General features: G+C 38.0%; 1 protein-coding gene across 4 annotated transcripts in view; it reads left to right on the top strand.

The window, feature by feature from the left end:
- MYH10 (myosin heavy chain 10) overlaps positions 1-22,062 on the top strand; it is a 110,543-nt gene that overhangs the window by 53,317 nt on the left and 35,164 nt on the right. For all 4 annotated transcript variants that reach the window (XM_020796352.3, XM_020796351.3, XM_020796349.3 and 1 more), the window contains 16 exons: positions 311-403; positions 4,405-4,468; positions 5,322-5,420; positions 6,041-6,184; positions 6,552-6,647; positions 7,645-7,763; positions 8,198-8,350; positions 11,652-11,825; positions 12,803-12,976; positions 14,878-14,992; positions 19,511-19,704; positions 19,941-20,062; positions 20,255-20,324; positions 20,631-20,791; positions 21,141-21,249; positions 21,357-21,488. In XM_020796352.3, the coding sequence (XP_020652011.1) occupies positions 311-403; positions 4,405-4,468; positions 5,322-5,420; positions 6,041-6,184; positions 6,552-6,647; positions 7,645-7,763; positions 8,198-8,350; positions 11,652-11,825; positions 12,803-12,976; positions 14,878-14,992; positions 19,511-19,704; positions 19,941-20,062; positions 20,255-20,324; positions 20,631-20,791; positions 21,141-21,249; positions 21,357-21,488 (2,019 nt within the window). The remainder of the gene's footprint in view (positions 1-310; positions 404-4,404; positions 4,469-5,321; positions 5,421-6,040; positions 6,185-6,551; positions 6,648-7,644; positions 7,764-8,197; positions 8,351-11,651; positions 11,826-12,802; positions 12,977-14,877; positions 14,993-19,510; positions 19,705-19,940; positions 20,063-20,254; positions 20,325-20,630; positions 20,792-21,140; positions 21,250-21,356; positions 21,489-22,062) is intronic.

Below are 22,062 nucleotides of genomic sequence, written 5' to 3'. Positions count from 1 at the left end.
AAAGGGTGAGCATGCAATTTCTAAATACTTTTTTTGTCTGAAATATGCCAGAGTTTGTCAACCTGTGCGTTATTCATTAGCCCTAACTTTAAATTGATATTTTTCTGTGTTTAGTGTAATGCCATACTGTTCAACTACTTATTTTTTAATAAGTCATTCTCAGCTGTTAATAGCATTATGCCTATTTTGAAGATGGTATATTGAGAAGACAGATGGGATCAAGACAGTTGGAAAAGGAAACCACACCTGTGAAAGTATGCTTCTTTTGGATTGGTTTTGCATAATTTTCTGTTTCTGTGTGTGTTTTCAGGGTGAACTGGAACGTCAGCTCCTACAAGCCAATCCTATTCTGGAATCATTTGGGAATGCAAAGACTGTAAAAAACGATAATTCTTCTCGTTTTGTAAGTCTTTTTTCTCCAAATCCTTAATAAAATGCTTGGCAATTCTTCTAAAGCAAACTCCCTTTTAAGAAGTTGATTAATACATGGTTCATCTTTGAAACTTAATTCTACACTTAACGGGTAAATCATAATGGAAATAACCCAAACTTACAGTACAAGAATAAGTAACTCTTTATCTTTCAGACTTCATCAAAAGTCTATTAGTTCATTTTTGTTGAATCTAAACTGGAAAAAAAATTATGTTATTGGTTTACAGAAAGAGTTAGTTTAAACAACAAAGTACCGGATATGGTACATTCAATTGTTCCTGCACAACTACAGTCAGAATGAGCACATAAAATTAAACTATTGTTTGGGAGGACTGATATATTTTGAATATTTATAAGCCTATAGTTTTCTGCCTTATCAAGGATGCAGATGTCACGGGTTGAACTAGAGACAGACATACCTTATATAATGGTGTTTGGTTAATGTACAGGTTATAGCATATAGAGCGGTGTTTCCAAACCTTTTAAAAGTTTTTTTGTAATAGCTAAGTAACCTGTGACAACACACACCACTGCATAAAAAGCATTTTTAATCGAGCAAACTATTGTGAGAAGACAAACTTCCCTGGAAAAGACAACAATGCTAGGAAAAGAGGAAGTTAGAACTTGAGATGGAGAAACCATGGCTTTTATTTTATAAGACTGCACCAGGGGGAGTGAGGTTTTTAGGGGTGGGAAAGCATCAATTCATAATCCCCTCAAAGCAGCAGCAACATACATCTACTTGCTTTCCCCTCTGCATAGCTAGGCTTGCAGTTTGGCTTCTGCCTGCTTCCACTTTGCCCTCCCAGATTTTCTTAGCCTCCTTTCTAGCCCAGCTGGTACAGACTCACCAACATCACTCCCAGAGACAAATGAGGAGGGAATCCCTAGATCCTAGAAGGGAGAGGCAGCTCTTAGGGGAGAAGAAACCCCATGTTTCTCTGAAGGAAGAAAAAACAGGAAGGGACTTTTTTTGACTTCACATCCCAGTCTACCTACCCATCTCCTGGCACCCTTCCTCTCTAGGAACCCAATTCATTGCCTTAACCCTTCTTGAGAAATCACAGCAACTAGTAACCTATTAGCTTCATAATAGGGATATGGATAGACACGCCTGCTTTGCTTAAGCCTGACAACTCAACTCCCCTGCCCCCAAGGAAACACTTAATGAACATGCAGCATGTATCCGGTGATATAGATATACATGTAAGAGACATAGGACATGTTTCATTCATGTATCCAAAACAGTTCAAATGACTTTAAAGTACTAGAGAATATTAAAAGGGCTTTGCGTCTAATTTTTATGCTCTAAAAATACAAACAGTCGTGATTAATGTAACTCAGTCATGTAATGTACAAAATATATTGTCATGTGGTTTGTATAGCAAATAATAAAAAATATACTTGCAAGTTATTTTCAATATACACTCCCATTTATTTTTTTATTCTACATCTACTTCATACTATTTATTGTTGATATTTACCTGCAACATTCCCCTCCACAGTAGAAGTAATTATAAAATATGTTTTAGTTTTAAAATGTTATCATAGGAATAAGGTGTTTGGTTGTATGCATAATCTTTGTTGGCTGGAACTATATCAAAAAAGTAACTCTTTTGACTTTCTGGTTTGGAAATACAGTGGAATTAACATTAACAGATCAGAAATGGTCTCTAGGTTGTGTATGCCTGTCTTCCTTCCAGCCAATTTTAATGTTGTGCTTCTGAGGAGGGTGTTTTTCTGTGCTATTCAGATCATAGGTTTCATGTGATTAAAATGAAATCAAATATGCTTTTAAATACATGCTGAGGGTGTTTATTAAATTTGTGATTACATTTATATTAACAAGATGTGTGCTGGAGCACAGCCTGTTCTGTTTTAACCTGGATGTATTGTTAGTCACACAACAACAGAAGTGTTCAATAAGGGGAGAGTTGCATTCTCGAAGGCTTTCATGGCTGGAATCCTATGGTTGTTGTAGGTTTTTGTTTGGCCGTGTTCTGGAGGTTTTTCTTCCTAATGTTTCGCCCGCCTCTGTGGCCGGCATTTTCAGAGGACAGGAGTTAGAACTCTGTCTGTGTTCTGGTGTAGTGTGTGGGATAGTTGAGTATTTGTAGCTGTGGGATCAGCTTTTTGTTCTTTTCAGGAGATTGGGTGATTGTGGTGGTCAGGGTGTTTTTTGTTATGGGTATATTGTTGCGATAAGGAGGAGATGATCTGTCACTGTGGTTGATGCGTGTTGTTAGTTAGTCTTTTGTGTGCAGTGATCACCGGTCCTTGTGGCTGGGTAGATTTTGTTGACCTTTTTGCAGGCTGTATTTTTCAGTGCTATGAGCCAGGCTTTGTTGAGTTTTGGACATTCTTCTTTTTTGTTGAAGCTCTGCTGCTGTTTGTGGATTTCAGTTACTTCCCTGTGTAGTCTAACATAATGATCGCTGGTGTTGTCCAGTGCTTCTGTATTTTGAAATAGGATTTCATTTCCAGCTTTTTTCAGGGCATGTTCAACTACTGCCGATTTTCTCAGCTGTTTTAGTCTGCAGTGTCTCTCATGTTCTTTGATTCTGGTGTGGATGCTTCGTTTTGTGGTTCCAACATATACCTGGCCTCAGCTGCAAGGTATCCAGTATACTCCTGCAGTGGTGAGGGGTGTCTCTTTGGTCCTTTGCTGAATACTATTCATAGGTTGTATTTTTTCAAAAGTTTCCCCATGTGGTCTGTGACCCCTTTGATGTATGCCAGAAATGCTTGTGGGTGGCTGTTTTTCTTCTTTAGTTCAGTGTTGTTTTCTTGGTTTGATTACTCTTGTGATTTCATTCTTGGGATAGCTGTTTGCCTGTAGGGCCCAATTCAGCATCCCCAGAATTGCTACACAGAGGGCTTAAGAGTCCTCATGAACAGCAAAGGCTGTGTGAATGGGATCCTCAGGTCAAGTTGAGGCACATCTTATATGCCTTCATCTGATTTTTTGTGGAACGTATTCATTCTCTGCTCAGCATGATGCTCTGTGACATTTTTGGAAGGATTGCTATAAAGCAGGAAATGTTGTAGAAGTCTGCACCTGCTAGCCCACTTATACCTGCCCAGATCTAGGTCTAGCTCTATCCCATTAGCAATTAACTTTACAAATTCCGCTGCTCAATATTCTGTTTTGTTCAGTTTTATGGAAGCCTTGAAAATTACATGCATGCAAAGAAAGATCTTTTTCTGTGAAACATTTTGCCATCTGTTTCCTGTTATCCCTCCCCCCCCAAGTCTGCATTGATGTTGTGAACATAATCGGAGCAGTGTTTCTGGCATTATTTTTTTAATGAGTAGCTTAATGCGTACTAAATTGTGTTTTATTTATGTGTAAAAATAACTGCCATCCTGTGAAATTTTTAAATTCTGACTTGAAATGAAATAATTATTTCCCTAATTTTTCATTTTGTTGAAATGTTGTATTGATATGCTAAGAATGCAGCAAAACATTATTGCTGAGAAACATCTATGGTGCTGATAAATTCTGAATGTAGGTTTGACAATTTGCCTTTGTATTTGATTGAATGGAGCCTATATGCAATTGAGAAAATGTCAACCTGTCTGTATAGTAAGACAGTCAGAGGAGGTCTTTCTCTGTATTCCATGTGTAATATAATTTTATCTGCAAAAGAGAAGTTATTTTGTGCAGTGGTGCCCATATTTTGGAATATCCTCCTGCAAGAGGTATATTAAGTACTAACATTATAGCCTTACGTTAAAACATTTTAAAATTTAATTTGGCTTTTTAGCTGGTTGATACTGTTCTTCTGCCTTCCAATTTTATTGTATTGCTGTTCAGGTTTTTATTATTGTTGTTGTCCTTGTAAGCATTTAGTGAAATGTGTTCAATCCCCATTCAGCATATATGTGAAACACTGTTTTGAGTAGAGACTTAAGTCTATAAACACTGAAAATGAGTAAATATGGTGGTTTTTCACCTCTATTTCCCTGCAGGGCAAGTTCATCAGAATAAATTTTGATGTTACTGGCTACATTGTTGGAGCCAACATTGAAACATGTATCCTATTTTAGAACTCATTTGATGAATTCAACCATGATTTGATATTGATGACTACATTAAAATGCAGTAGACAGTTGCATTTATGGGCAGTGTTGCTGAGGAATTTATCTAGAGACAGTCAGATGCACTGAAATCAGTGAGGTTTAGGTTAGTCAGGACTAACTTCCGTAATGATTTCAGTTGGTCTTCTTTAGGAGCAACAGATCAACTTGATAAGGCATAACAGAGTTTATTTAGAACTATAATATTTAGAGCTCTGTAGCAGTGTATAGTGTACATTATATAAAACGGGAAGGTGTCCAGATTTAAGGGTAACGATACGGAAATTGGGATTTCCATTGGAACAAGAGTACAGTAGCAGGAAGCAAACTACAGTAAATGTGTTTTGGAATACAGTGGGGCCTCGACATATGAATGTCCCTACTTATGAAAATGTCGAGTTACGAAAAGCTCCGGCTGCAAAATTTTGCTTCGACTTGCGGCCAGAGCGTCAAGTTAAGAACAGAAAGAGGCAGGGGGAAAAGGGCGGGAAATTCAAACTGTTGGTGGTGAAGAGGCTGCTTCTTTGACCCAGCTCTGGGAGGCAGTGGAAGACAGGAGGGTGTGGCATGCTTTGCTCGATGGGGTCATGAAGAGTCGGACATGGCTTAACGACTAAACAACAACTGACAACAGTAACAGTAGCTTAAAGAAGTTCTCTTCTTAGAATTAGTGCTAATAAAAACATAATAAACATAAGATGCATATGAAGAGGAAGAAAATGGTAAGATGTTATTTTAAGATTAGTTTGTTTTCTTTTCATGACAAGATGCACATTTGCTCAATAAATTCCTTAACTACCCTGGTTCAGACTTATTAGAAAAGTCACGTGCAGTTCGTCAAGCCAAAGATGAACGGACTTTTCATATCTTCTATCAGCTTCTAGCAGGAGCAGGTGAACATTTGAAGGGTAAGTCCACAAATATTAGTATTCTTAATTCATAAATTAATAGAACTTAAACAGAAGCTGAAATGACACCATTGTTTAGTATTTCTTTATGTATGCCATGGAAAAAAGATAGCTCTGTTCCCGAATTGCAGTTTGTTGTTTGTACTTTAGAACAAGTACTAATTATTTCCAGAACAGTCTCACCTCCTCTCAGTATCACTGCCATTATACATTTGATGCCCTTTGATAGATACACCCATATGTCTGTCTTGGAGTGTTGTCTATAATTTTCTCTTAAAGGTTTTCCCTCCAACCTCACTGTGCAAAAATGAGTCTGGTTTTCAGGATTGTGTTGTCTGCTTTGTTTTATTTTTTATTTTTTTCAAATAGTGATTAATTCTAAGAAAATTGTCAAGTTTTAAATGATGTCATTGTTAACAAATAAAGTGCTGTCCTAACATAGCTTCTTCTGAATCATTTAAACTTGATATTACTAGCAAGGGATCCTGTTGGAAGCCCTGAAGAGCCACTATCAGTGCAAAGTTGACAATATCAGGGTAGATAAAACAGTGGTCTAACTTGTTTCCTATATTCTGAGAGAAAGAGAAAAAAATCTGTTTCCTCTTTCTTGCTCATTACAGCTGACTTACTCCTTGAAGGCTTTAATAACTACAGATTCCTGTCCAATGGCTACATACCCATTCCTGGCCAACAAGATAAGGACAACTTCCAGGAGACTATGGAAGCAATGCATATAATGGGCTTTTCTCATGATGAAATTTTAGGTATGTTTGAAAAGTTTCAATTTTGCAGCTGGAGATTTTTCATTGTTACCTGTAAGACCTGTCAGTCTTACTGAAAGCAGAACGCGAGTCTTGTAGTATGTCTAGGAATGTGTGATATTCCACGTGAATATAGTGTCCTGGATAATTTGGATTAATAAAAATGATTTGAGTGTGCATCTGTGTATATGTGTAATGTCAAAAGCTAAGAGAAGTCCTAAGCAGGCATCTGTGGTAGAGCTTCCTTAGCATGCATATCTTACTAACTTTCCCTGCAGTGGCAAAATTAATAATACAAAATAATCATAAATTTGAATAATGGCATGTGGAGGCAAATGAATCTTATCAGCTTCTCTTATGTTTTGCATAGCTATGTTGAAAGTGGTATCCTCAGTGTTACAGTTTGGTAACATTTCCTTCAAGAAAGAACGAAATACTGACCAGGCATCTATGCCAGAAAATACAGGTAAATATATTTTCAATTGCAGTAGAACTGTACTTACTCTGTAGATCTTACTTACTGGTTTTTAATACTTAGTACTGAAACAGTTTACTGAAATTCCTTTGTATAACTGTTTGTCGGAGATTAATTAGTCGCAAGCATAACATAATCACTTAAGTGCTGTGAAACTTGTATTGTTCGCTATTGTCTGTGGAGCTACTAAAAACGCCTGCTTGCAGAATCTCTGTATCAAAGTATTTATTTTTTTGGGGAAAGTATTTGAACTATAACCTCATTAAGGGCTTATCAGCAAAGTCTCTAAAGCCCCAAGTAGAAATGGTATGTGTAATTCAAACAGTTTATTTATCTTGGGTCTATATAATGTTTATGCTGCCAGGGACATCAGTTCTGGAGCCAAGCACAGCTTTCTGGAAAGAGGAGACTATAGGTGCTATATTTAGACAATCCAGTTATTGAAATGACAGGGTGGTATGCATAGGACCGACATTATCATTTAGTAATATCTGTCCTGTTGCCCTATTTAATCAAGAAGGGAAAATCCTCTGACATCAGTAAAAAAAAAAATCTAGATATTATTTTGATTTTGTCTGGCAAGGACATCTACACAGTTTAAAATTCTGCAAAGCTAAGTTGCTTTCTTGCTCTGAGTCTTCTGAAGAGAGGCAGATATCATCATCTGCCCAGATTTTTAAAAACTAATGCTCAGAGTGGGATGTGATTGGTCGTATGACCGGATGAGCGGGATATAAATCAAATAAATAAATAAATAAATAAAATTAGCTTTACGGACAGAGGAGGCTTGTTTTTTCCAAGAGCCCTGAGTTAACAATGTTAAATGAGCAGCACTCATTGTTCTGTAGCAGATATTTGCTGAGGTTTATTGGCAAACAAGTTTACATGAAAAGGGCTCCTTGATGCTAGGAGCTTGGGAAAAAAGAGAATTGTTGGAGTCCTTGCTGAAAGAGGCTCTGGTAACCGACAGCACTGTTTGTTTTTATAGTTGCACAGAAACTCTGCCACCTGTTGGGAATGAATGTAATGGAATTTACTCGAGCAATACTCACTCCACGTATTAAAGTTGGCAGGGACTATGTACAGAAAGCACAAACAAAAGAACAGGTACGTTCTCACAAGCACAAGGGTGATGTTTTCTGTAATTAACGTAGCCATCAACTTCCAGCCTGCAAATTTTACACCTCTTTACCTTGGGAGGTCATTGAGCACCTTTTGTGTGATTCTAAAACTGTATGTGAGGAATCTGATCTGAAACTCCTTGGAGCTGCTGGCACATTAATTTACTGTTTCAGAAGTAGCTGCTGCAGGGATCATTGTCTCCCAACTGAACTTCCACTTTGGCGTAGGTGGTCAGGTCAGCTGCTTTGAGCCTGAATGCCATTGCGCTGGGTAGGGAATGAAGTGTTTGAACAGTGATGAAAATTGGATAGGTAAACAGACATTGGGCTGTGCAGCTTGACTGAAAAGGGCTGCCAATATGTCATAACTCCATTTTTCCTATTTTTTTTGTATAATCCTTTTGCTTGTTTAATTTTCAGGCAGACTTTGCAGTGGAGGCATTGGCAAAGGCTACTTATGAGCGCCTTTTCCGCTGGCTTGTTCATCGTATTAACAAAGCTCTGGATAGGACCAAACGACAGGGAGCTTCCTTCATTGGCATCCTGGATATTGCTGGATTTGAAATCTTTGAGGTATTAAAAGCAGCAACCAAGCAAACCTCCCAATACAGTGGTACCTCAACTTACGAATGTCCCTACTTGCGAACGATTCAAGTTACAAATGGCTCCGTTCTCAAAAGGTTGCTTCGACCTGCGAATGGAGTCTCGACTTACAACGCCCCCCCCCCCCCAAAAAAAAACCCTTTCCTGCCCTTTTTTTTACCTAAGTTCACCTTAGGTCAGAAGAAGAAAAAATAAAAATAAAAATTCCCCCCCTAGTGGTAGAGTACGGATTAACCAGCTTTGCATTAGTTCCTATGGAATTAATGCCTCTACCTACGAATAGCGCCTCGACGTATGGACGAAAAACAGCAGATACGGATTAAATGGTTTTCATTGCATTCCTGTGGGAAATCTTGCATCGACTTACGAACTTTTCGACGTGCAAAGTTAATTCCAATACGAATTAAGTTCGTAAATTGAGGTACCACTATACTTAACTGGCTGAATTGTTTGTATGTAGCTCCCAGTAGTTTTTCTGTGACAGTACTTTTAATTTCAAATTATAGCTAAAATATGTAATAATGGACTAGAATTATAAATTCTAATTCTGTATTGTAAGACAAGGACTGAAATCATGTCTACATTCTGCAGAGCATTTTTAAAGAAATTAAACATTTCCTCCTCCCAACCGAAGGCCTTCATGGTCCTAAGTAATCCCTTCCATTGTTGGGAACATATGGGGACTGTGGGATGGAAGAGGGTAGTCTTTAATTATAAAAAATCACCAAATCACCATATATTTCCCTCACCAAAATATATGGTCTCTCTGGCACCATTTGAGAAGTGCATTGATCATGGGGTGAAAACTCCCTATAGTCACTGACGGTCTACTGTGTGTGTGCAAGACACATTTATCCCAGAACTGCTCAATTTGAAAGGCATTCATCAAGATCACTCCAAAAAATCAGCAATCATAATTAAAATTGTATCTTTGGCAAAAGTATATTTAGGCTGTGAACTCTGTTGACCGACAAAGAGACTGGGTTTCATCCTCCAGTATGCTGGCCAACAAAAATACAAGTGAAACTCATGCTCCTCAGAGGACATGTGCAGACTTGGTACTTCTCTACTTCGACATCAATAGAGATAGTGCTCTCAAGAGACTTGCACTGCTTTCAGAACTAATTTTGCAATTGCAGTGATAGATGTATCCATCCAGTCTATCAGTAGGAATTCTTTAAGCAGCTGCAGCTGTTGATCCTACTTACCATGGATAGCAGCAATTTAGGTTGGGGAGCCCCTTGCCTGAACGCCTCCATTCATACAAAGTGGTCTCCTCAAGAGAAGGAAAATTACATCAGTTATCTCATACTCCTAGACATCTTCAAATTTTGAAAGCTTATTAGCTTCTGGTGAGAGGTCAGGTGGTACGGATTATGACTAAATGCTGCAGCCCTTCTCTACATAAACAAGCAAGGGAGAACTTATTCCGTTCTCTTCTCCATCTTACATGTCTCATGTGGGATTGGTGCATATGCAGACACATGGACATCATAGAGATGACATAGCAGGATACAACAACCAGAAAGTGGATTGTCTCAGCAGTAAAACCTCCCAGTCTCATGCAGCATACCCTCTAATTTTCAGCCCTGCTGGGCGGGGCTCTCCCTCTTGTGTGCACGACTTCACCTCTGCATGTATGTGCAACTCCTCCCTCTACATGCAGGGTTCCGTAATGACCCAGAACTAAAGGGCTTGAATGTGATCACTGCTCAGAGTGAGGTGGAGTTGCGTGTGCCTGCATGCATGGCTTAGAGCCCAACCTTGGGCCCCCAGATGTTCTTGGACCTCAACTCCCAGAAATCCTGGCCAGCAGAGGTGGTGGTGAAAGCTTCTGGGAGTCGTAGCCCAAGAACATCTGGAGGCCCAAGGTTGGGGACCCCTGGCTTAGAGGGAGCCTTGGTCTCATGAATGGGAGAAATCATGTTGAAAACATCTGGAGCTAACTCACTGGAGGGGAATGCCATAACTCTTGATATATTTGCTTCAAAGATCAATTGGAATGCCATAACTCTTGATCCAGGACCAGAAAAGGAATTCATCCATGAGGGATACATTCACCCAGATTTGGAATAGGAGTTGGTTGTATTTGTTTTCCCTGTTCCCACCCATTCATTGGGTAATCATGTAGATAACTCAGGATGAGACCAATGCAATTCTTTTAAACCCATGGTGGCCTTGGTAACTTTAGTTTGCAACCCTAGGGCTGATGGCATCTGAATGTTTTGTACTTCCAATGTGGGTTGATTTATTAATGCTTCATGAGCATTGAGATTGACATCCAGACATGGACAAGTTAAAACTGATGGCATGGAGGATTTACTCTCCTTTGAGATAATTTTGCTATCCTCCAAGAAACCATCCACTAGGCATTTCTATATTTAGAAATAGAAAATGTTTTTTAGTTCACAGAATCTATTCAGGCTCATGCTCAAGCAATGGAACTCCATAGAGTACTTAGATTTCTTCTTCATTTAAAGGAATCTGGCTTATAGCGTTCATCGTTAATGGCATGTCAGCCTCTAAACCACCCAGCTAGTAAATTGTTCCAGGACAGAGAGAGAGAGAGAGAGAGAGAGAGAGAGAGAGAGTGTGTACACACATATATACCCACACATAATTTTAATCATGTTTTTCCTCCAAAGGTCTCCCATAGTGGCAGGCAAGGCCTGGGAGACCTCCCTGGGGGTCTCCACCGCCGCGATCGCCACCTTTGGAGGTCTCAAAGGGCTTCCCCCTGACATCTGAGGAAGCCCTTTGAGACCTCCAAAGGCAAAAAGGCAGGGAGAAAGAGCAGGAAATTCGAATTTCCAGCCCTTTCTCCGATGTTGGGGGGAAAGCCCTTTGAGACCTCCGAAGCTAATTTTTTGAAATGCTGGAACTGATTTATTTCGTTCCCATGCATTTCAATGGAAAATGGTACTTCGACTTACGAACTTTTCAACGCATGAACGCTGTTCCAAAATGGATTAAGTTCGTAAGTCAAGGTACCACTGTATATATATAGGCACACACACACACAGAGAGTAATCATTTAAATCATGATGCACGTGAGTTTGAGACAAATCTGGAAACTCCCAAGTTGTAGTGCTGAAAATGTGCCATTAACAGAGTCTGTTGCAGAGATGGTCACATTCCCCAAAAGCTGGTCCTGCCCTTAGTAGTCTTTTCAAACAATTAGATGTATTTTCTGTGTTGTAGTATGTCTCACTTGATACTTACACCTTTTTTCATGTTTGGTCAGACTCTTTTTTCTTGATGTTTTCCACAGTTAAACTCCTTTGAACAACTTTGCATCAACTACACTAATGAGAAGCTGCAGCAATTATTCAATCATACCATGTTTATTTTGGAGCAAGAAGAATATCAAAGAGAGGGTATAGAGTGGAACTTTATTGACTTCGGATTGGATCTACAACCTTGTATTGATTTAATTGAAAGACCTGTAAGTTCATAATGACCTTGTAACAGCTGAAAGCATTCTAAATCAGGATTTTCTCAGTATAAGTCATTCCATAAAGCTTACTGAGCAGAATACCCTATCAAGTAAAATTTTTGCTACACTACAACTCGTTTGGCTATTCTTTCTCTGTTCAGATCTTGCAGTCTTACCTTTTTGATACGTAGTTGTGCTTTTATTATTGTGCTTTTCTCATTCAAAATTGAGCTACTCAAGATGACTAACATAGCAAATTTTAAACAATCAGAACCTGTGGAAAGTATGCTAGGTCTTAAGCTTAATTTATGGAGATAATATACAATACTAGCATCCTGAAATATGCCCATGGTGTGTTTAAACTTATGTGTCAAAGCCCATTTTGTAGACAAAAGAAATTGTGAGGAACCATGAATTTTTGAGTCAGTGAGTCCCCCCTCCCCCATTATCTTACATGTGTGCATTATGTGCTGTTAAATTGCATCTGATTTAAAATAGCTCTAATAGGGCTTTCAAGTATGTGAGATGTTTATAGAGTAGTTTATCATTGCCACGTCTCCCCCACTGATTACACTGAGTTTCCATGACCAAATAGGATATTTGAATCCTGGTCTTTAGGGTCTAATACATCACATGGCTCTCGTCTCAAGTAATACTTATTAAATACGTTCTGCTTAGGTGGCTTTGATTACAATTAATGTATGTGGTAGATAGTTACATGTTGTGAAACAGGAACTGTTTATGAGTAACTTGAAATCAACGCTTATTACTTGGTAATCGTATATTCTCCTTTATCTTTTGTTGAAATATGGACATGGCTCCCTTACTCTTGTATATACTACAACTTCTCCATACTTGTCCTGCTTAAGGTACAGTTTTAAGAAACAATTATAGGGTGAAAGAAATATTGGAAAGGAGAATGTAAAACCAAAATGGAAATTAGTAGTGGCATCATCATCATCATTATAATAAAAAATCCTTTCTAGGCAAATCCTCCTGGTGTACTGGCTTTGTTGGATGAAGAATGTTGGTTCCCTAAAGCGACTGACAAGACTTTTGTGGAAAAGCTGGTCCAAGAACAAGGTACTCATTCCAAATTCCAAAAGCCACGGCAGCTGAAGGACAAAGCAGATTTCTGCATCATTCATTATGCAGGGAGGGTAAGAATTATGCACCCTACATTTTAAAAAATCTTTCAGAACGTCCCATTAAATGAAATGTTCAGAGTGCATAGGAACCTATGTACTTTGTGGTTCAGAGTAACTATTACTACCTGTGAGATTCTGATCACTTGTTATGACTGGAGGGAAGCGTTAGAGTTTGCACAGTGAATATTTTTGTTTGTTTCATTTCATGTTCTTTTGTAGGGGAAGACTCATTTTCATATTTTTATGCACAGATCTTCTTGTGTTTGTTTTGGATTTTCCATTTGTGTTTTTGGTGCTGCAGGAGCCCTAAAGAATCCTTAAAAATTACCCCCCCTCAAAAAAAAAAAACCCTAGAGAGGCAAAGCAACAGAAAATCAGTCATCTCCAAAAGCAAGCAACAGTATAGAAAAACAGATTTAAAATAATCAAATGATTTAAAAATCAGTCAGACAGGGAAAACACCCAACCACACACCGAGGGAAAAATAGCAAAATAAAAAAACTCACACACATAACCCCTCTCCCAAAACCAGGAAAAGGAAACAAGAAAATAAAGACAAAAAATACAATCGGAGCCCTGGCAAAAAAAAATCACTAAACTATGAGAAGATTTCTTTCTCTTTCCCCAACTCCACTTGATGTCTTATCTCTTCTGTGAGTCCAATAGGCAGCAGCAGCAAAAATAATTTAAGAAAAGAAAGCCCCTCCCCCCCAAAAAAAAATCCCTAAAGAGATCAGAGGTGGTGGCAGCATCTGGACAGTGATCCTAAGGAGACATACTGGCACAAGTAGGTTGCCTGGCAATAGCAAAAATAATCCCCCCCCAAAAAAATCAAGAAAAAAAGACAGCAAAAGCCTGTAAAGCAAAATAAACTTTAAGAACCTCCTTGCTGGTTTCCAGGCTCTTCCACAGATGCAATTTTTCCCCATCCCCTAGGCATTCTGTTTGATAGGGATAGTCCTCGCAACACTGTTGGATAAAAAAATGTAAGGTGATTTGATAATAAGTCCCATCCCTAAATAGCATATATATTTTTTCCAAACTATAGTTCATTTGATGCTTTGCAAAGCACAGTCAGTGTATCAGTATTCCAAGGATAAATGTAACTAATTGATTGATTATTTGAGGCAACAAAATGTTAAATAGACAGCCCTCTTTGTACACAGGTGTATCTAGGAAAGTTAGAAGTGTCTGTACCTTCAGTCTTTGCAGAGTATTTCTGTAAATCTTTATTCCAATGGAAATCTCAGTAGAAATCTGTTACAGATAAGGAATTATTGGGTCAGGGGAATCATCTTGCCATTCATTGTTTTGTGGGCTTTTTGAATAAAGATCTAAAATAGAATAGAATAAATCAACCTTTTTAGTCAAGAAAGCCTTGCCATTTTTGTTCACTGTTATGTATTTGCTGCTTGTTGCCAGAAGTGAAACCCACAAAGTCTGTTTTCAAACATTATGTAGACTAGTTAGTGTCAACTCCTGTTCTTTTGCAACTTCTGTTCTGGCTCAGAATTGCACAGGCTTAGAAGGAAAATAGTCTCTGTCAAATATGTCGCTGCCCCAAATTATAATGACCCCACCATCTGTGAAATAAGTGATACTTTCTTAGGAATAACATATTGTGATGTAGGCTTTGATGAAATCCCTAAAACAGAACTTTTTTTTGGAGAAAGACATATTTGTAAAAATAAGTAACTGCTAAAGTTTCTGCACCTTATGAAATGATTCACTGTTTTGAGTGCATACATTTACAGTTGCAAAACCCGATCAAAATCACTGTTCCATGTATTCATGCCATAATTCTATGTTAGCCTAACAGGTATTCAGTAAATGCTTACAGAATGACTAAAATAACTGTTCATATTTCTAAATGTTGGCTGTATATTCCATATCATCTATTTGCTGCATTCTAGGTGGACTACAAAGCAGATGAGTGGCTTATGAAGAATATGGACCCTTTAAATGACAATGTAGCCACTCTTCTGCACCAGTCATCTGACAAATTTGTTGCAGAGCTTTGGAAGGATGGTAAGAATCTGCTCTAAATTTTATAAGGCAAGCTGCAATTTTCTCTGTGTGAGTTCATATTTAGCACTCCAGCTAATTGATGGGGTGCTGGATTACATCTTGGCTGTATATTCGATTCATGACCAGGCATGCAACCAAGACGATCCTTGCCACCATATCAGTTAGCAGCGGCAAACTTATGTGAACACCAGTAGGATTCTTTCTGGCCAGCATGATCAGCTCTCCATAGTGTTGTCAGTATAACATATTACAATAGTGAGTTTTTTCTTGTATCAGTATTGTGTTTGTCAGGTATAATAGGCCATAGGTTTGCTTAATCATTTCTAAGTATAGTTACTTTTTTTAGTTTGTTCCCAAGATATATACAGTAATTTAATATCCTTTAGTATTTCCTCTGTTGTTTAGTTTCACACAGAAAATGATACAAGAAAAGTGTTGCTGGATCATACTAAAGACCTAGCTAGGCACATACTCCATTTCCGACAGTAACTCCCTAGAGAGCGCTTGAGAAGCCAGCCAACAAGCAGGGCATGAGGGCTGTTACTCTGTCCTGCTGTTCTTCCTCATATGGTATTAGAGGCAAGCTGTGACCACTCCATATGCCCATCTTCACTACTTCCTATTGGTAGCTTTCTCTTTCATGCTTTTATCTTTTGTCCTTTTAAAACCACCTATGCTAATGGCCATCACCACATTCTATAGTAGGGAATTCCATAATTTTTCCCATGTGCTATGTGAGGTAGTTTTGTCTGTCCTGAATCCCCCATTATGCAAGCTCTAGTACTATGAGAGAGGAAGAAAAATACCTTTCCAAATGATGTATATTTTTATAAACTACTATTGTTTTCCTTTACTTAGCTCTCTTCTAAATTGTAAAGTCCTCAAATTATAACCTTTTGTTGTAGCAAAGTTGCTCTTTTCCCCTGGTCAATTTGCTTGGCCTTTTCACCCCCCTTTCCTGCTTTTGTAATATTACGTTGTATTAATATTAATATTTTTGTGGTGGTGCTAGTGTTACTCTAAGTCTGGGTGATATTGGCAATTTTACTTTGGATCATTTTTATAATGGCAGCTTTAATAAATGAAAATAAATCAGATGAAGAGTAGTTTGGTACACTTGCAAATTTGTAAAGCCAGATTCAGAACATGTAGTGGTTATGCAATGACCAGCCTTTGTGAAATATTGTATATCCTGTGGAGCAGCAAGGGTATGTGTGCCTACCGAGAGTATACGGCATCTTACCTGGTGTCCAAATTTTTGCAGTCTCTCTATTCCTCAGTGGAATAATCATAAAGACTGGACAAATTCATGTATGCCCATGCCATAGTGTAAACACAGCAGAAGGTGCACATGGGCTTGTTGCTTTGCTGTCCTACAACGGTTTCATATCTAAGATGTTATGAATCAGCCCTAAATATATGTTAATACTGCTAATCTTGTATATTAAAATGTTTTTCAGTAAAATTTTCTTATAAGACATGAAATTCCTGTTTTATATAGAGTTTACTTCTAAATTGAGTCAGCCATCAACTTTTTTGTTCAGTCTTTGAGTCCATGATTGAATGCACTGTGGTCCACAGTGGCCCATGTACTTGGTTAAAGCTTGCTTGCAATTCTAAGTGGTGTTCTTTTTACTAACTGGACTGTCTTGTATATCTGCTCTTTATTCTTGCTGTTTCTGTGCCCTAGAGATTCACATTATTCAGAGAGCTTCTTTCTATGACAATGTTACTGGTCTTCCTGATGCACCAGGTGAATGAATGAAAAAAATGAATAGGTCTCCTAAAACAGGACTTGAACCTGCAGGAAAACCATTTTTTAATTTTTATTTCCAATTTACTTATTTATTTATTGCTTATAGGCCAGCATGAACCCTTTACATTTCATTCTGACCTTAGCTTTACCTCCACAAGGCACGCCTTCTTGTGTGCATATTATTCAGTTGCTACTGCATACATCTAGTGTCTCATTTTATGTACTGCACTGCCACTGCTTTGCAAGTGAGTAGCTGCATTTTGAAATACAGGCTTCCTTCTCCACAATACCCTGATTACTTTGGGGTATTTGAAAGTAGAAGGGTTGTGGATTTATTATGTTTTGTAGATATTCACCTTGTCTGTATACAAAATACATGCAAAGCTGGTGGCCTACATATAATAAATTGCATCTTTAGAATTTGATATTAAATAGCATGCTGAATGATTTTTATTTTATAACCTGCTTAATTAAATTGTTACCATCAATGAATTTTAAATAATTTGTGGGAGAGGTTCTTCAGTACTTGGACCAAGTAGATAGGTTCATTTAGCTGCTAATGTTTTCTCTGTTAAGAGTACCTCTGGACTTTAATTAATTGCACTTGTACTATAATTATAAAATCCCCCTCCTAGAAATTAAGCCTAGTTGAACATAAGAAGAATGACTTCTGAGTAAACATGTAACAGATTTCATGGTTAATGAAATTACTGGCAAGCTTACATTTTCTGGAATGCTTTGATGTGCTGTCACACTGAGCATTGTAGCAAATTGGGCTAGCATTTAAAATCTAGGCAGTATAGTAGTTTTTCAAGACCCCAAGGTAGAATATTGCACATTTTACAATTTTCTTGTTGTAAATTTATCTGCAAATGTAGAATGTTTCAGAGTGAATGTGTTGGAATTGTTGCAAAGCCAAGCATGGCCATGTGTCTCCTTCTTGTTGCTTTTTATGATTGGATCTGCTTGCGTGCTTTGCATCCTTGAAACTGGTATAAGCCTCTGGTCTACTCTTAATAGAAATTGTGTCTCATGTGGAACTGAGCATCATCACACTTACATTTAAACAAGTCGCCCATTACATTATCAAATGTTCACTTAATTTGGAGGAAATGGTTACAGCTTGATTCATTTTTCATTGACAGATAAGGAATAAATTTATATATATATTTTGCATTAGTAAGGATTTTGATAGAATAAAATTTATTTAAAATGGGAAATACTACAAAATTTAGTCATATGAAGTGGTATTGTGTCAGCTAGTTTCATTTTGTATTTGTATATGTCTTAGGCTTGGGGAAAAGTACTGTCTGTACCTTTTTCAAATGTCCCTTAATTCTATGCCTGTTACAGACTATACTGATTAAAGCTAAAATATTTTGATGGTTGTTGTGGGTTTTTCGGGCTCTCTGGCCGTGTTCTGAAGGTTCTTCCTGACATTTGGCCAGTCTCTGTGGCCGGTATCTTCAGAGGAGCATGGTCCACAGAGCATGGACAGAGGTCCTACTCCAGTCTTCTGAAGATGCCAGCCACAGAGACTGGTGAAACGTTGGGAAGAACAACCTTCAGAACACGTCCAAGGAGCCCGAAAAACCCACAACAACCATCAGATCCCGGCTGTGAAAGCCTTCGAGAATACACTAAAATATTTTATTCAGATTTCACTCAAAGGATAGATATGGAATATGTTTGGGCTAAAGAATTTCAGGAGTTGGCACAGATTTGCCTTCCTGGGAAGGAGTATTAAAGATCTCTTGTGCAATGGCTGAGCTAATTAGTAAGAAAATGAGTTGCAGATTTTAATGTGTTTAGTTTCTTGGAATACCCAGCGTAACAACTGTCCTAAAACCTGTTTATTTATTTGCATTTCTGACTCACTTTCAGGCCAAAGCACAACCTCCCAATTACTTGATTATTTTCCATAATTGTCAAAGATGCTTTTTAGAATTTGATTTATATCATCTGTAGAAAGTAGTTTACTAAAATTAGCACTTTTCTAAGACATTGGTTCCCAACCTTGGGTAACCCAGGTGTTTTTGGACTGTGCTGGTTGGGGTTTCTGAGAGATGCAGTCCAAGAACACCTGTGTTACCCAATTTTTGGGCCCCCTGATCTAAGGAACTGATCAGGAATTGATCAGTGTCAAATATGGAGAGAAATTTCAACTCCATGACTATGTGCAACAAACCGTAGAGGCATGCACTACTTGAACTCAGTATGATGTACTGGAGAAAATTTTAGTGAAGAAGGTAAATTATTTTGTTTTAATCTTGTAGTTTTATTTGAAACTATTCCATATTTACATCAAGTTAAAAAGAGCCGAAAAAACCCACAACAACCAAATTGTGTAAGGGCTGTAAAGGCTGGTTTCTAGTGCAAAGTTTTAGAACATTTACTAATGTAAGTGGTAAGTGCTTTACTATATTGAAAGTTCTTCCATATAGCTCATGCTATGTCCAAACTTGGTTCCTCATGGTTCTTGGTCAAAACCTTCTGTTAACATATGAAGAGGGAATGCCTTTGGTGCACTTAGTAAAATTGTCAACTTTATGCTCCCTACTGTATAAATGCCAAAGCTATAATATTCTGCCTGGTGTGTTGCTTTCAACTGTGCTGCTTCCATACATGCCAGTTGCTTTGCTACAGACAACACCTACCATTTGTCACAAAAAGCATTGGCTGCGCCCTTTATTTCTTCTTTCAAATTGCCTCTGTTACTGAAACAGGAGTTACACTTAATTTTATGTTCTTGATTTTTGCAGTGGACCGTATTGTGGGTCTAGATCAAGTCACTGGGATAACAGAGACTGCATTTGGCTCAGCCTACAAGACCAAGAAGGGCATGTTTCGTACAGTGGGGCAGCTATACAAAGAGTCGCTCACAAAATTGATGGCCACACTTCGAAACACTAACCCAAATTTTGTTCGCTGTATCATTCCAAACCATGAAAAAAGGGTATGTGCTATTTAAATAACTGCGTATTCTAATTTGACTTACAAAAGATGCTTCTGATTTCTTTTTGGTCAGTTTAAGAAATTTGGTGTTTCTTTATTTGCTGATATACTAAAATGCTGGTCCTACATTGTAGAACTCTTGGTCCTTATCAGTGGTTCATGCTAAAAGTAATAGGCTAATTGCAAACAGCTTCTATAATTTTCCTTCAATATGGTTTTTTCTCCCTCAATAATTAGGCTGGAAAACTGGATCCACATTTAGTTCTGGATCAGCTTCGCTGTAATGGTGTTCTAGAAGGAATAAGGATTTGTCGACAAGGATTTCCAAACAGAATAGTATTCCAGGAATTTAGGCAGAGGTACTGTAATAATCAGATTTGTTGTTACTGAAATTGAATTTGTGGGAGGTCTGTCTCTTCACATAATTGAAACTAATTACTTCTCACCTCTTCTAAGTCTTCTGTAACTTAGTCAAAATTGGTTTGGTTTAGGAAAAATGAAAATTGCTATCTTTCCATCTTGCTAACTGTTCATTTCTGATTAATTTGTAGGTATGAGATTCTGACTCCTAATGCAATTCCTAAGGGTTTTATGGATGGGAAGCAAGCATGTGAAAGGATGGTAAGCAAATTAATGCAAATTCATTGTGAAGCATTTTATATTTTTAAAATGTTTTAAAACAGGGTTTAAACTAGTGCTTTTTATAAATAATATGTTAATTTGTTAATAACGCAATTTTTATATATGTAATTGGATTCATATTTGTTCTTACATCCTTTGTGAGGCACCTTGAGTCCCTCAAGTGTGTGTGGGGGGGATAGGAATTAAAGAAATAAACGAGGCATTCACAAGCAGTCCAATGTTGCTAAAAACTACTTGCTTGCTTGTATTTCCTATGTGAAACAAATGGGTTTGACTTTTGCATAGATCAGAGCATTGGAGCTTGATCCCAACTTGTACAGGATTGGACAGAGCAAGATTTTTTTCCGAGCTGGTGTATTGGCACATCTAGAGGAGGAAAGGGATCTGAAGATAACAGACATCATTATCTTCTTCCAGGCAGTCTGTAGGGGGTACCTTGCCAGAAAGTAAGTAAATACAGTAGCCTTGTCAAAAATGTCTCCTTAATCTTTACAGCTAAGATTTAGTGGGAATCTGCAAAGAGCTTAGTTTAATTGGAAGGACTGCATCCAGAATAGGATGCATGGTTTCTTAGTTCATAGCAAACTTGGTGAGTTTTTAAACTGTTAACATTTCTGAAATTGTTTTATATCTGATCGGAAGCTGGATCATGGAGGTGATTCCTTACTGCCAGAGTTGGAGCCATGGTCATTTGTCCTTGCAACTAAACTAGCTTCATTATGGGTATATAAAATGTTTTGATGTAGCTGCTAAAGTGCAAATATTCTCAAACTTTTAATTTGTGATTGTGCATAGGGCCTTTGCTAAGAAGCAGCAGCAGTTGAGTGCACTGAAAGTTCTGCAGAGAAATTGTGCTGCTTATCTGAAATTAAGGCACTGGCAGTGGTGGAGAGTGTTCACAAAGGTATGTTGCCATTGTTCCCCTCCCATTTGCACTATATGCTGGAATACTCAACACTTAGAAAGTGACATGCTTTGTTACCACCTTGTTCCGTATGCCACACTTTGCAGGTGAAGCCTCTCCTTCAGGTTACTCGTCAGGAGGAAGAACTTCAGGCTAAGGATGAGGAGCTGCTAAAGGTGAAGGAGAAGCAGATAAAGGTGGAAGCAGAACTTGAAGAGATGGAAAGAAAGCATCAGCAGGTCTGTAGACACTCTCAGTATTATGGGATAGCTATTGACCTGTGTACAGAGATGACTTGTTGACCTTATCAGTATTGGGATTAAAAATATGTTATCTAATTTTACTTGGGTTTATAACTTGATTTTCTATCCAAGAAAGGCTGTTCTAGCTTTTTGGCTTACTTAGATGTGTCTATGGAATGTGTAAACAAAATGTGTAGAGTTAAACAAACATAACGGTAGCAAACTTATTTTTGTGGTGTTAATTTGGAAAACAGGCTGAAGCGTTTCCCTGTGCATGCATTATAACGTAACTCAGTCATTTCTAAATACTTGATACATGTTCCACTCTTCTTATAAGCATTTATATGTAATACTGTACCTTATGTTCTCTTTACTTGTGGCTTCTGATTGCAAAAACAAGCTGGGCCATGATAAAAGGAACACAAGCTTTGCAGCAGGAGTCTGAAATAGATGAAGACTACATTTGTTTCAGTTCAGTTTTTTCTTCTCAACCACTTTTTCCCAGATTTACTCGTTCTTCTACCATTAAAAGCAAGAAGAGTTAAAAGAGCAAGACAGGGCACTGCCACAA

Source organism: Pogona vitticeps, chromosome 2 (assembly GCF_051106095.1).
Source record: "Pogona vitticeps strain Pit_001003342236 chromosome 2, PviZW2.1, whole genome shotgun sequence".
Taxonomy (NCBI): Eukaryota; Metazoa; Chordata; class Lepidosauria; order Squamata; family Agamidae; genus Pogona; species Pogona vitticeps.
Note: the sequence above shows the minus strand (reverse complement) of the source record. Positions and strands in the feature narration are given on the sequence as shown.